The sequence below is a fragment of the Polypterus senegalus genome, chromosome 17 (genome assembly GCF_016835505.1).
Source record: "Polypterus senegalus isolate Bchr_013 chromosome 17, ASM1683550v1, whole genome shotgun sequence".
Lineage (NCBI taxonomy): Eukaryota > Metazoa > Chordata > Cladistia > Polypteriformes > Polypteridae > Polypterus > Polypterus senegalus.
The window spans coordinates 40282391-40298250 of NC_053170.1; the positions used below are offsets into that span (position 1 = coordinate 40282391).

The 15860-nt window shown below is 36.1% G+C and overlaps 1 protein-coding gene across 3 annotated transcripts in view; it reads right to left on the bottom strand.

Annotated features, from left to right (window-relative positions):
- The window catches only part of LOC120517403 (glutamate receptor ionotropic, kainate 3), a 511659-nt gene that overhangs the window by 250919 nt on the left and 244880 nt on the right, over positions 1 to 15860 (bottom strand). For all 3 annotated transcript variants that reach the window (XM_039739711.1, XM_039739710.1, XM_039739713.1), the window contains exon 2: positions 4041 to 4217. In XM_039739711.1, coding sequence (XP_039595645.1) covers positions 4041 to 4217 — 177 coding nt within the window. The remainder of the gene's footprint in view (positions 1 to 4040; positions 4218 to 15860) is intronic.

Sequence of the window (15860 nt, forward strand, 5' to 3'; positions counted from 1 at the left end):
TTATTCTGGATTTTAAATTCACAGTCTTTTACTGTTTAAAAAGGAATATTTATTAAACAATTTTGAACACCTGCACAATTTTTGGAAAACTGTTTGTTTTGGGATTGTTTTAACAAAAGGACTTTTGCATTTTTATGCACCTACCCCCTGATCTGTATGAGTGCCCTCATCCCTCAAGAACATTATCAGTGGTAGCAGGATGAAGAGGCTAGCTGGAAGTAATAGGAGGCTACCGTGGGGCTAACCTTCACCGTCACACTTACTCAACTATGCAATTGGAATTCGCATAAAATGTAATTTTGCTGTAAAAAACAGAGATGCTCCTAGAAAAGACAGCATCTACATGGTAGCTTATATTACTCCAAGTGACGTACATATCTTTCATTCATTAATGGTGCTTTCAGATACCATTGGGCTCTGTCACACCTGACGCTAATAACAGCTTGGTTGGTCCTTTTCCTCTTTTGCCTGTAGAACAACACAGCTCTCTTTCTCCAAACACTGTTTGGAATGTTGACTCAATGGTCCACAAAACTCAATTCTGCATTACTGCTTTTCATCTCAGATGAGACAGAGCCCAGACAGGTCAGTGTTGATGTATGGCTTCTGCTTTGCATAGTAAAGCCTTAACTTGTATCTGTGGATGACTGCAAAGAATGGTGTTGACTGACAAAGGTCAGTTTTATATTCCTGAGTCCATGTCATCATATCCGTTACAGAGGCTTAATGGTTAATAGACATTAACGTCTGAGGCATCTGAGATCATGCACATTATGAAGTGGTTTTTGGTGTTGACCTTCTTATATCAAGATTTGACCGGATTTCCTTGAATCTTTTAATTATATTGTGCACTGTAGAGGGTAAAATCCCCCAAATCCTACCCATTTGTCTTTATGCAATATTCTTAAAGTGCGGGATTATTTGTTGACACATCTGTTGGCAAATGTATGAGCTTGAACCTATCCTTGCTCTTGAAGGACTAGCCCTTTCTCGGAGGCTCCTTAAATACTAGAACACGATTGTCTCACCTGTTTAACATCACCCTGTTATTTCAACTAGTCACATCATTATTAGCCATAAACTATCACTTCCAAACACTCTTGGAACGTGTTGCAGACAACAATTTTTAAAACAACATCTTCAAATAACAGTGAAGTTATTTAAGCAAAATATTAAATGTTTTGTCTTTATGCTGCTTTTGTCTGAACATATGTCAAAAGTAAATTTATAGATCACTCCTTTTTAATAGCATTTTTCATATGGTCACAACTTCTTTGGCACTGGAGTTGTACATTGATGGAGGCTAGACAGGAAAGAGAAAATCTTGTTTGAGCCAAGTGTACAAATATGGAGATAACAGCCAGCAGTTTTCCATCAGAGTTTATAAGGGACAACAATCTGAATTTCTGACAAAGGGTTATGGTGGTTGTCATTTTTTAACAGGAATCATAATTGCCACACTGACGTGGATTTAATTATTATAAGAGAATAGCAGTTTTCAGTATTTGAGAAAGAGATGCATGCTTTACAATGTATTTAGGATGATAATTACTTTTAAAGTACATGTCTGTACAATATCATTGTGGTTTAATTGTGGTATCCGCTTGTAAATCTGGTGTGATATAAAAAATATCCAATATGGGCTAGTTAATAAATTCTGAAGGTATTATAACTACTTATTTTCAAACCTAATAGAACATAAAATACCATTCTCAAAATTCCTTAATCCAATTCAGGACTACAAGGGTCTGAACCTGGGTCGGAAGCTCTGAGTGCAAGAAAGACTCCACTGCAGGTTTCACTCAGGCATGAATCCACACACAGATTCACACTTAACGATTATCTGTAATCTGAACTTTACCTAACGGGTAACTTGGCTCAGTTTATAGCAGTTTGGAGACAGAGCTGAACCTAAGAGGAACCAGTTCAGAATACAGCCTCCACCTCCATCTATCAGTTTTCATTGTAGACTGCATGCAAATCTATATATACACACACCCTTCCTCACTTATTTTTGGGTCATTAAAAAGTAAAGCATGAATAAAAGCGGATTCATAAGTTGCTGTATTAATATATCAAATGGCAAATAATCAGAGATCAGATTAACAGAGGCAGAATTTCTTTAAAAAAAATAACAGCTTTGAAAAACAGACTTTCAGTCCTTACAAGAAACAGAACAGTTGATGTTTTTAAAAATAAATTTCTTCTTACACAGACCATTTCTATCTGCTGTCTTCTGTTGTCACTTTAATCACGTTAATGCTGAGAAGCTGATATTAGTGAAGACCTTAAATTGATATTGACACGTTCAAAAATATCCAAGGAAGCCACTCTAGTGACACTTTTAAAAGATAGTGTGAATTGCTAATTTTACAGTGCTATAACTGTATTTTTTTGATAGGCGTTTTTGAGTTAAGCACTTTATAATTCAAATAAATAAGAAAGCAAAAAGGTTTCCGACCTGAGAAGCAAAACCAGCATATATTGATTATGTTCAGTAATAGTTTGCTATTTGAGGAGCAGGCACTTTTCTGTATACGTAAAAAGATTCCTTGCCTGACTGTACAGAGTTTAAAGACTTTTTAGTGGTACTGTAATCATGGTTTGCTGTGACAGATGCTACCTAAAATAAACTTTTTCTGGCATTTCATTTAGGAGATAGTACTGTCTCATACCTGCTGCTTCTTGGACAGATTTTGACCCAGCTGCTGTTCCAAAAAGGATGCAGTGGATTTGGAAATGAATGAATAATTTGTAAGGCTAATCTTTCCTTTCAGGGGCAATGTTTAAAATTCTTCATGCTGTTTAAACAAGAGGTAGATTACAAATTATTTACAAATAATAATTTATTTATAATATGTAGCACCAAGGCACAGTGTGTGGCAGTGCTGCCTCAGAGCTCATGGACTCCATTATTTAGAATTTGCATGTGATCATCATCTTCATGGTAGTTTCTTTTCAAGATTTAGGATTTCTATTGAATTGTACTTATTTCAAAATATGTTGCAGCAGTTTATCAGTTGGTGGTTTTAAATTGATTTTTTTTTTTTTTTGTAAGACGAGTCATAGCAGTGCCGAAATGTTCATCTGTTCTTCAGTTGCATTTAAATAAGTTTGAATCATTTGGAAACCCTTGACAAACACAGCTACACCCAGAAAAATACTATGTAGACCCAGGGATTATTTACTTACTCCACACTCATAGGCACCAGGCCTGGGAGTCAAACTATCCAAACATAGAGCAACAGCAGACAAGATAATCTGTCAGTCTTGTCTGATGAAGGAATTTGCCATGTTGATGTGGGCTTGTATGCGTGATATTGATGGACGACCAGATTGAGCTTTGATAGTTAGGTGTGTTCTTCATGCTTTAAACCTTTCACTTCTGTACTGAGCCAACATCATTTGGTTATCTTCAGAAGGTTTCACTTTCTCTGCCCAAAGAAATCTCACTACGGGGTGTTGTTCAGTAATGGTGCAGTCCTGAAGTGGAGTGTCACTATTCATGTAACCTTGGCTTAAAGTAGACTAACTACCCATAAGCCATTGCAAATGCATTGTATTTCATCAGCTTCTATCTGTTGCAGTCACCATGTAATTTTCAAATTGCCTTTACTTTTTGATTTATCATCGAACAACACTGGACGGGAGCTGTCCAAGGCACATTGCAATGACAGAGTTTGAAAAGCAGACCACTTTAACCATCTGAGGACAAGCAATATACAAAAGAAAGGAAATGATGTAATTAAAAATTTCTGATCACAATTATTCCATATGTGTCAACTTTTTCTAAAATCAAAAAAATAACTAGTTATCCTAATATGTAAAATGTGTTAAAAATAAGGTATAATTGTTACTATATACTGCAACCTTTAGTAAGTTATCCTAGTTAAAATAAAAATGATGAAATGTAGCTTAACTGTTAACTCATACAATCCCTGTTACAGGTTATCACATTCATTAAATGAGAATGTGCTGTGTTCCTGTTAGTATGTAACATTCAAATTAAAATGCTGATAAGTTACCAGAGACCTGCTTACCTTTCCTTGATGCAGCAAAACTATCGTAAATATTCATCCTTTGTATATCATATGTTAGTGTAGTATTTGGCAGCAGAGTCCTATTTCTGTTAATGCTATTGACAGCAAATTTAAAGGCTTGCTCTTCTGCGCTTACAAGCTGGCCTCCAGCACTTTCAATAAGTTCAAAGATTCCTCCTGCATAGCAAAAAAGAAGAAATAAAAAGAAAAAAAATCTTTAAGATAATACACCTGTGAGGGTATGGTGATTGGCTAAGTTTCAGATAGAGTGCTTTAGACTGAATGAAAGAGCTTTGCACATGTTACCTGTAAAACTGTATTTCAAAGCTCGGTCATTCCAATATTGGTCCAATACAATAAAAATGTCATTACTAATATCATTATTAAGGATAATTAAGATTTTTACCAAAATTAAATTATCTTCAGCTGTCAGGTGAAAAAGTATAAGTATTCAAAATTTACAAACATCACCTAACAACTGAAATTAGATTTAGCTCTCTATATACATTTATCCTGTGGTTCAAATCTAATCTCTTTTTCAGTGGTGCAGAGGTATATAAAATAGTATCAAATTAAAAACTGTCATTTTGCAGAGCTTAGATATTTAAACAATAAACTGGATTAAACAAGATTATATATGTTAAAATAATAACACTACTTGTGTTTTCTTGATAAAGATTTCACCTTTGGCCACGTTGTCAATAAACATTAGATCGTATATGCATGCTTTCTCCTATTTAGCCTCGATTTTCAATAATAAAAGGCATACTTAGTCTCAGTCAATTACCTTTCATGTCTACCATGCATCTCTACTGATTGGTACATGGCTACTCTAATAAAGGTCCAAGTGATCTGGTGAAGCAGTCCTTTAATAACCAGCAGTCTTCACAATTCATATACCATCTTTTTATTTTTTCATGTAGTAATAAAAACACTCATTTCTGATGCCAAAGTTGCATGTAATGGCAAGCATCTACTCATTTTTTGCTTTGAAGTAGCTGAATTGATAGTTGTGAATTGAAGAGGACAGGACAAGACAAGGAGGTTGATAGCACAAGCTAATCTGAAAAACTCTCTGGATTTGAAGACCTAACTGCAGCACAAGAAGGTATTTTAATGAAGGGTTGAACTTCAGTCATGTAAAATGGCTTTAGAACCAGGGTATGTCTTCCAGTTTTGCTGTATTTACTAAAGTACTGTGTGAAAAGCCAACCGTAAAGCAAAACGTATGATCATAACATGAATGACCTGTATGATTTATACCAGATCATTGACTTGTTGATGGATTCCTGTGCTACTCATAGATTAACTATAACAGACCCAAAATTACTCACAGGTATAGCTGAAAGTAGAGCTCTTTAAACCAATGGTGTATATTGTTGTAAATTCATCTTATCTGAAGCTATATGCTCTGGACACTTAGGTAAAAAGATTTGTTGCTGACCTATCCCTTGTTCGCTATTTGAATAAGTCCAAGAGATCCACACGGTTAGCAGGTGTTCCTGGAGAATTTCATAACAGGTATTTCTATTCAGGATGAGTTTAACTGTTCACTAAAGAACAACACTTTTTGTCCCTACAGACTCCCGCAATGTGGATATAGAATGGACCCTGTTAGAAGCCCATTTGTGATGGCAGTTGCACTAAACTCTGGCTAAATCCTGGGACACCATGACAAAAGATGTCTATCAATTGGCTCAAGGAGGTAACAAGTCCTGAACAGGATACCAGTCCATCTCGGGGTTTAGTCACATCTACAGCCAGACTCACTTTAGAGCTGTCAGTCAAATTAATCTACACTTCCTTGGATGTGGGAGGAAACTGAAATGTCTAGATAAATATATACAGACACAGAGAGAATCTGCAAACTGCTCCTAAACTGCAGTCTGACTGGTGATCAAATAGTGACTCCTGGAGCTTTGAGACAGCAAAGCTAAGCACTGTAGTACCATGCCACACTCCAACAATGTGATCTGCAAAACACTTTACTTAGTTATTAATTAAATGTTTCAAACATTTTCTTAACAACATGTATCCAAAACATCACTATACTTGAGTAGAACAAGTTCTTGTGCTATTAGCTTTTATTAAGTAGTAACTCTGGGGATATTGCTGTCTCGTTTCTTTTAGATTTAACTGCAGCATTTAATACAGTTCATCATACCATTCTTATCGCCCATCTTAAGCGATATGTGCGTATCCAAGGACTGCTTTGGAATGGTTTAGGTCATAACAAACAGGCAGGCAAGTTTTCTCACCTGTCTATCAAGGATCTATTCTCAGGCCTATTCTTTTGTCAATAAGCATGCTGCCCTTAGTATCCATTTTTAAAGAACATATTTTTTTTTTCATTGCAACACAGATAATACACAGATATATTTTCCACTAAAACAAAGCAAAACAAATTCTCTTAAACCCCTATTGGAATGTTTAAAAGACTTTAAAATATGGATGTTGATACGTTTTCTTAGTTTAATTGACAAAAAGACAGAGATTGTGTGTTTTAGACTTCTTGATTATACTTGTGGTACTACAAGTAACCTTGGCCTCTCTGACCTCCTATTAAACCAATCACAAAAAATATTGGTGTGATTTTTGATGATGCCCTTAAATCTATTGATAAAGTCTGCTGTGGAGGGCTGGCGCCCTGCCCAGGGTTTATTTCCTGCCTTGCGCCCTGTATTGGCTGGGATTGGCTCCAGCAGACCCCCGTGACCCTGTAGTTAGGATATAGCAGGTTGGATAATGGATGGATGGATGATAAAGTCTGTTTCTATCAGCTCAGAGTATTAGCTAAAGTCAAGCCTTTTCTTGACTACTTGGCTACTTGCACTAACGCCTTTTCTACCTCTTCCACCGATCACCAGAAGGAAAGCCTTCCTGAAACTCCTCCCACTTCCGGCTTCAGTCCACACCCTCCTGACTACATTTCCACCTGAAGACCCACCCTTTCCTGCCCTCCACCTATAAAACCCAACCGTTCTTCTCCTTTATTCAGTTTTTGTATGACTCAGTCTTTAATGATTACTCTTTTGAATTCCTGTCTTACACTCTACGGGGTGGATTCCCCAAATCTTTACCTTGTCCTTTGTCTCTCATTACACCTTTTTTGTTTTCAGCTAGTCCAGAAAGTTGCTGCAAGACTTCAAAAAGGCACACACATACAGAATCACATCACACCAGTATTAGCTTCTCTTCACTGGCTTGCTGCAGGATTGAGTTTAAAATGTTATTGTTTGTTTCTAAGTCACTAAATGGTTTAGCCCCCTCTTATCTTACTGACCTCTTACTCTCCAACATGGTCACTTAGATCTTCTGACCAGAAGTTACTGGCCATACTGAGGTCTTAAGCTTAAGCTTAGAGGGGACCGTGCCATTGCAACTTTGGAATAGTCCACCCTTTTATATTAGATCAGCACCAACTTTTAAATCTTTTTGCCTTTCATTTTAAACTTGCATGAGAGTACTGTTGTTTAACATATTTATACATTTTGGTGTATTTATTTACCGTATCTATATATTTATTGGTGTATAGAAACTGTACAGTACTTTGGTCAACTGCTGTTGTTTTAAATGTGCTGTACAAATAAAGTTGACTATTTTTATATCCTTTAAAGCAGGGATCACCAACTCCAGTCCTGGAGGACCACCGTGGCTGCAGGTTTTCATCCTAACCCTTTTTTTAATGAGTGCCCTTTTTGTGCTGCTAATTAACTTCTTATGAATTCATTTTAATTGACTTGTCTTTTAAGATTTATTCCCCTGAATTTCTTCCTTGTTCCTCTGAATTGCTTCATTTCTTTACTTAAATGGCACCCAAAGAGAAATGAAATGGGAAGTGAGGGAGCCAAGAGAAGACCAACTAAGTCAGGGTCTCAAACTCCAACCAATTTCACTCCAACCAGTAGCTTAATTAGGTGCCAATTCTTGGTGTTAATGAAACACATTCTTTAATTCCATGGATTGTTGCTGCTGTCATTGTGCAATAGCAGACATTTATGAAACTGTTGATTTTCTCTTTTCTAGCACTGATAAAATGAATTGTGGAACTGAGCAAATTAACATTCCCGAGACCTTCACCTTTCTTTATTTTCAGATGTTGTGTGATGGATACCAGTTGTTTTGGCACATTTTGTATTTCATTATTTTTTGGCTGCTAATTAAGGAAAAAGAAACAATTCAGGGGTCTGAGTCTTCAAAAGCAAGTCAATTAAAATTAGTTCAAAATAAGTTAGTTAGCAGTAAAAACAAGTCAATTATTAAGAAAAGGGTTAGAATGAAAACCGGCAGCTACGGTGGTCCTCCAGGACCGGACTTGGCGACCCCTGCTTTAAAGATGCCATGCAATTGGTAAAGTTTACTTATTACTTTTTAGCCATTCCTTTGAATTTTAAATTTGTTAAAATGTTGTCTTTGTTATCTATAAAGTGTAATGTATCAAAAATAAAATAGCTCTTTGGATAACACAGTGACAAATTGGTTGGTGCCGCTGTCTCTCAAATGCAATGTCCTGGGTTTAAATGCAACTCAGAGTCACTGTCTGTGTGGTTTGTATGTTTTCTTCATGTTTGCATATCTTTGTTTTTTTTGCTCCACATCCCCAAAATTGTTCAGATTATCTAAACGGGTGACTACAGTGGGCCTTGGTTGGAGTATAAAAGTGAACCTTTGCTCAGAATTGGTTGTGTCCTAGTGCATAATGCTGCCTGGATAGTATCAACCCTTCCACAACACTGAATTGGTATAAATGGACGATGCTGATTACCGTTACAGTATATAACATTATCTTGTTGTTGTGATACCATGACTAACATTTCTTTAATGAGTAGCATTGAAATTCTGCCAGTACAAAAAAAAGTATTTTAATGCATTGTGCTTTTGACAATATCGTCCAGTAAAGGAGAAGCAGAATTAAAAAATGTAATACTGAAAGCTACCAGTTAACTAAACTCTAAACCAGATCTGCTAAATCCTGAAGTGTTCTGATAAGCAAAGTAAAAGACTGACCACCTTTGGGTTTAACTGAATGGAATTCTAATTTTGAATGAAATTGTCTTTATTTTGTTACATTATATCCATGCTAAGCCTGATTTAAAAAATGAGGATAGAGTATGATTCATAGTAAGTGTATTGTAAAGATTGCTGCGCTATAAACGGCACAAAGACTCCCAGCTGCTAATGCAGGTGTTATTTGGCACCTATATTTTAATTCACTACCTACTGAATTAGCTCACCGGCTATGACTGATGAGGTTTCAAGAAGCCTTCCTTTCCAATTTAATTATGGTAACCTAGTGAATTACATACATGCTGACAAAAGCTCCACCGGTAATTAAGCAAGTAGCTCAAATTTAAAACATGAAGCAGTAATTATAGGACACAATTAAGTAACATTGAAGGAAAAGTGAATTGGCAGCAGATGGCAAATCCGTCTGATTCACTTTCTGAGTTCTTTTGAGTTTCATCCACAGCAGCAGTTAAGTGCCTTACTATAAACACATTTTGCTAAGTGAGACAAAAAAAAAATATAATCATAGAAAACCATTGTGTGACTGGAGAGAGGTTTGCCTTGTAATTCTTAGCTATTCATTTCAATTCTTGGTAAAATACTAGTACAAGCTCCATTTAAGAAAAAAAAATCTTGATGTCATAAAAAGACTTACTGTTTGTTAACTGATATATGGTATAACCCTCAGCATTCTAACAGGGTATGTGAATTCTCTCCTTGCTCAATATAAAAAGATCACACAAAAGGAAATGCCCAGAAAAAAAAGACCACTCTAGTGTACCATGTAATTGAAAAGCATGTGTGTATGAGAATCTGAGAGGCATATATTGATTTCAATTACTTCACAAATCTATGCTTAAAAGAAGCCCAGTGGAAGGAAGTCACAGTGTCAATTAGCTGGATTCCTGTCTTACTGACCTATTAAAGGGTAGTCTGACAGATACCTTCACATTTAGAATTTTGAGAAAAAAAAGCAGTGCTCTTTAGTACTTGTGGAATGCCACAAGTGGTCCCACCATACACTTAAATGAAAAATGTGATGTTTATGTACAAAAACACATATCAGAGAGAGAAAGAGAACTAATATTAACAACCTGATCATTTTAATTCTTATTTCCTAGGTTTTATTGATTATATTTGTTATCGTGTCCTTCAAACCAGCTTTATTTTGCTACATTTGTTTGTACAAGTATGACTCATATGAGGTTAAGCAAGTATTTTTTCCAGTAGAGGTAATTTACATTTACATTTATTTGCTTAGCAGATACTTTTATCCCAAGCAACTTCCAAAAGAGGTGAACATAATCGAGTAAATATCAGGCCGAGTTACTGTTTGGGAACAAGTGTTACAGGACAAGGGTTCACAACTGATAACCACAAGTGTAGAGCTCAGAGCAAAATACAAGTGAGTTATAATCTCAAATTCACCAAAGAAGAGAGTCTTTAAATGGTTCTTAAACACATTGAGGGAGTCAGAATTCTGAATGGAGATGGGCAGCTCATTCCACCATATAGGCACTACACATATAAAGAGTCAGGATTGAGATTTGATTTCATGCAAGGGTGTCACCATCAGATGCTGTTCATCAGTAGACTGGAGTGGTCAAGAAGGACCACAGGACCTCACAAGTGTCTCTGTAAACACTGGCAATGACCCGTCAACTACTCTGTAGGCAAGCATCAAAGCTTTTATTCAAATGGGGCTCGAGTCTGTTGCAGAACATTCAGATCCACCCACAATCATATCGAGAAAATTCCCTCATATTTTTAGAATGTGGGAAGAAGTTATATCTTTTATGTACTGATCATGACAAACAGATCTCCAGTACATACATGTCACTCCTGGTGGCTGTTTTTCCTTTAGTGAGGTCAGCACATGCAGTAAATGCATACAAACTTCGCTCAGTCAAATTCTAACAAGACTGAACTACTTCTTATAGAATCTTTGCCAAAAACTTGAATTCCCAGCACCTTCTGTTTGCCTACCAAATCTGTGAAATCGTCCCATCACACTCTGCTAAAAGCCTTATACTTTCTAATCTGGACTGGATCAGTTTGCTTCTATAGTCTTTTGTGACAAAGCTTATACAGTATAAGTAGTTAAAAATTAAATTGCTATTTACCAATGAATTCTACTAATCTACAATGAATTGCTGAAAACTCTGTTTTCTCTATATTATGGAAAATATAAATCATATCTGCATTACAAATTTCAGATTTGAATGCATTTTCCAAAAATGACAGCTCCAGTTGAAATCTGAACTCTTGTTCAGTCAGTCCTTCTATGAGTAATAAAATGTTTACAACAGATAATTACATTTTTGGAACTTTTTATTTTGAGCAAAATCATATGTCATATTGTCATAATCTTATTTTTTTTATTGCCAGGTCAGGCAGGTCTGACAGGTGTCAGTGATGTCTCTTTATATGCTGATCACATGATTTTGTTTTTTGCTTACGCCTGGTTGCCACCATTTTGTGTCGACCTTCCATAGCCATGTAAGTTGTCTGCCACATAACCTGGTAGTCATGTAACATGGGGTATACAGCTTCTAGCATCTTAGTTTTGGATCTGTTTGTTTTTGCCTACACACTTTGGTTGTTCTTTAGTGCGAGAAAAAGCAAAAAGATACATACAGGATTCAGAGTTCGGAGGTTTACTTTTTTTCCTTGACTTGGACTCTGTGTTTTAGTTGTGCCAATTGTTTTTTTTCTAGCGTTTCTTGGTATTCTGACCTTTGCCATTCCCATACCACACCTATTCTTTCACCTTTTAAGTCTCTTAATCTCGGGGTCAATTGTTAACTTTCCAGGCCCCTATGTGCTTTTGGTTAAATCATTACAGTGACAATATTTAAAAACAAGAATACATTTTGTAGAGTTCTTGCTCATTTTACTTGAAAAGGGAGAAGAATATATATATGTGAACAGTGCTTTTTAGCCAGTGGTCTGAATGTAAAATCATATGTTTTCTTGTTTTGGATGAGAACTGAAGACTTTACTCTATATTAAGAATATGAATGACTGCCATAATTCAGATTGTATTAGGTCCACTTCTATTAGATCCCAGCAACTTGAACCAGGCCCTTAACCTGCAATTGCTCCGTCATGGGTATGAGATTAACTTACAGGGAAAATTCATGGGTTGGTGGGGCAGGATTGGCACTCCAACCACTGTTAAAAACCTCACACTGTTCCATTCTATTCAAACTAATGTGGTGCTGAGATGACACCCATTGCAAGGCTGCACTCGGTCCTAATTTAGGATCCTTAGGTGGTTCATTGTGTAGTGGATGCGGCAACATGCTATATCAGTGCATGCTCCCAACCTCCTCCTTCAGCAACTGATAGGAATTTTCACATGCACTATAGCTGATGTTAGCTAATGCTAAACAGGAATTGTCTCGAAAACTGGCAGTGCGTGAGTGGAACACCCATTCTTCTGCATCCCAGCTCTCTGAATTGTAGATTATTTTGTGTGAGTCAGCTATTTATTTAAGTTATAACCCTGTTGTATATTGGAAATGAAAGTAGTGGTGGAAAATAAACTGTGTAAATTTTCAAAAAGAAAAACAAAGAAATTAAGCATTTTAATTGAGGAGGTTAACTCCTTAAATATGACAGTATTTAACGCAGTCAGTGCCCTAACACTTCTTCCGTGACCAGTGTATTTCCTCTGTCAATGACGACATATACAAAATTTTACATTCCTACAGACTTTTCATGTTATATGCACTGGTGTTTAGTTCAGATAATGAATATTCTTAACAAAAGCATACTGAACCTTATTTCAAAATGTACAATATATATTTGCAGGTTTCATTGCAATTCAAATTAATATGCGTGTTTAATATTTTACATTCCCACTGACAATTAATTTAATATGCTGTGGATATTAATTCAGATAATTAATATTCTCTGCTAAATTTAGATATCTCAATAGAAAATTAACTTTTCTCATGAATTGTTTTGAAGAATATGTACACCTGATTCCAGCAAAATCAGTTCACTGGGAACTAGGTTGTTTTATGTGGATAGACAGACAGACAGAGATTGGAGATCATAGTAGGTGCTTTTTGCATTATGTGTAAATACTCCTAAAAAGGAGCTGCTAATCTTAAAACCATGAGGAACATCACCGGTTAAAAAGTAAAAAGATAGTATGAGAAAAGAGATTTTCTAACAAATCCTGTCCACTTCAAACACTGGTTGTTAGATGCACAAGCATGCATATGAATAGTGTTTTATAATCTAGTAATTGCAAAGGTTTATATTAGAAGTGGAATAAAAGGGTCATTTTTGTAACAATCTGTTCAAACATCTTCTTTTGCCTCTTCATGCCAAAGTTGGAAGACAGCTGGCATTCCCTTAGGTTAATGCCAGAAAATCATTGTGATGCTTGTTCATGACAAGAGGTTCACAAATTGACCCATATTGGGGAAATTCATTACAACTACTTAACATGTCAGCACGCTTTTCTGTTCTGCGAGGAAACTACAGTGGATGTGGGAAATCTTTGTGACCTTCACAGAAAAGCCAAAAAGCTGAATTGTAAGAAAATCATAATGAATCAGTCATACTCTATTAACTGGATGATTATGGACAAGGTTAGGGAAAAAGTGTTAATAAAACTAATGAGATTCATGATGGATGGGATTACATTTAATACTATATTCCCTCCTGTACCAGATGGAATTATTCCTTATGATGTACAGCAAATCTTCAGGCTTGCTATTCAGAATCTGCAAAATCTTGGTAATAAATGTTTCAATACAAACCATAAACAAATTAAAAAGTGCGTATGTTTTAAAAGCATCTTGTACTATACAAGCAATAAGTAAAAAGATTGGCATTTGCCAATTTCTCAATTATTAAGATAGGAGCTACGCAGTTTAAAAGCACTCAGACATATTTAATAACTACTACTGGCAAAACTCAAAACCAGCAGATCATTTAGAAATACTTTGAAATGGCTTTAGTTTATTGTACTAAAAAGCATATTGCAATTATTGACTTACTCTAAAGCTTCTGTACTTAGAAAAGTGGAAATGGAGATAAATTATACTTTAGAGCTATGACAAGACAGCATGGACTGTACTCAGAAAGTCAGAAAGACCTACAATTAGGCCTGAGGTCTGCTAGGTTCAACATATTTTGCTTTTATACACAAACTGTGATATTTCCATACAGGAATTAGACCAATTTTAATTTTTTGTATCATCATTATTTGTTGTTTTGCTCCCGAAGAAATCTGGTCTCTTTAAAGATTACAATTACTGCTCAGTGATGCATTCAATATGTTAACATGGGGTGGACAATGAAGACAATACTAGCAGGGTGATTGTCTGAAATGAACATCTATGTTAATTCTATAGGACATTTTCAGAAAAGGGGCAACATAGAGGAGCGGCAATTTGAAATGCTGCTGTACAGATCCTGCCTCCAGGCTACTGTCTCTATGGATCCGCCCATTGTGTGTGGGTTTTTTTGTGATAAGTAGTCCATCCAAAAGACATGTTAAATGGCAATTCCAAGTTGTCCTTTTGTATATATGTACATGTGTATAATTTGTGCTCTGTAATGGACAGGTATCATGTCCTATCTCAAGTCCAATGTTTCTAGTCTATGGCCCACTATGAACTTGACAAGTTTAAGAATGCTGTTATTTTCTTCAGAAATTGGCATAATTGCTGTCCAATCCAATTCCTAATTTTGGTATATTCACCAAAATGTTTTAGTTTAGTGTAAAAACCAAAATGATCCTTGAACAAGAATTTGGATCTCCATTCAGTCTGGTTCCATTACTCAAAATGTGTCCTACATATGCAATCAGAATTAACAAACTGATTTAAAAGATAATTAAATTTTATTTGACTTGTGAGCCAAGAATAGTGAAGTGAAGACACCATAAATAAACAACACGTAAAGTTCCTTCCCTGGGTTAGAGCAGATGGTTTATAGCCCAGTCAAGTGGATCTCTTGTGTGTCCTGGGTATGGCATGAAGTAGGATGAAAGCTAGTGGAAAGCCTAATATTCTGCAGGTTATTATGGGGTCACAAGTGAAGATACTTTAAATTAAGGGATATTTGATTTGCAGTGCTGTTAGTATGACTGAAGGCACACTCTTCACAGCTAGAAGTGTTCTGCTAGAATCTGTCCAGACTACAGACCATCTATAGTATGGTTATACGTGGATTGTGAGAGAAAAGCTGGAATTTGTTCCCATGAAGCAGATGAGACACAGAGGTGCTATTAGTAAACTTGATGTCAATTATAATAATACTTTTGTGTGTTATAATGTAAATGGTCTTGTATAACTCACACATAGAGTTATTTTTATACAAGCCATTGTGTAAAGGTCCATGTATGCTCTGTCTTCTTTATAGCCATGTCTTTATAGACATTCAATGTTGCAAGTTACCCAAAGAACATAAACACACATAAATCCGTCCCGGTCAACTGTTGCGGTCCTAGGTTACCTTGCTTCATTGCCCAAGACAAACGTGGATTTCTATATGAGTTGTGTCTGGCTTAAGCAAATGGAAAATGGACAATTTTTAAGCAGAATGTATGAGCACACTGCAACTCAAGATTTCTACTCCTTCTGCTCTTTTTTGGATGTGCTGCTCACCTTTGCATAAATACTAGTTAAGCCCTCAACATGAACAATGTATGCTGATTCTGGAGTCCCGTACTGCAGAGACGTCAGATGATTGCAAAGAATTACCTAGGGTAGGGGACATGGACATCCCTCTGCGTGCTTTCTGATGGGACTCCTATTTTGAATGTACTGGTGATACATTTATCCAACC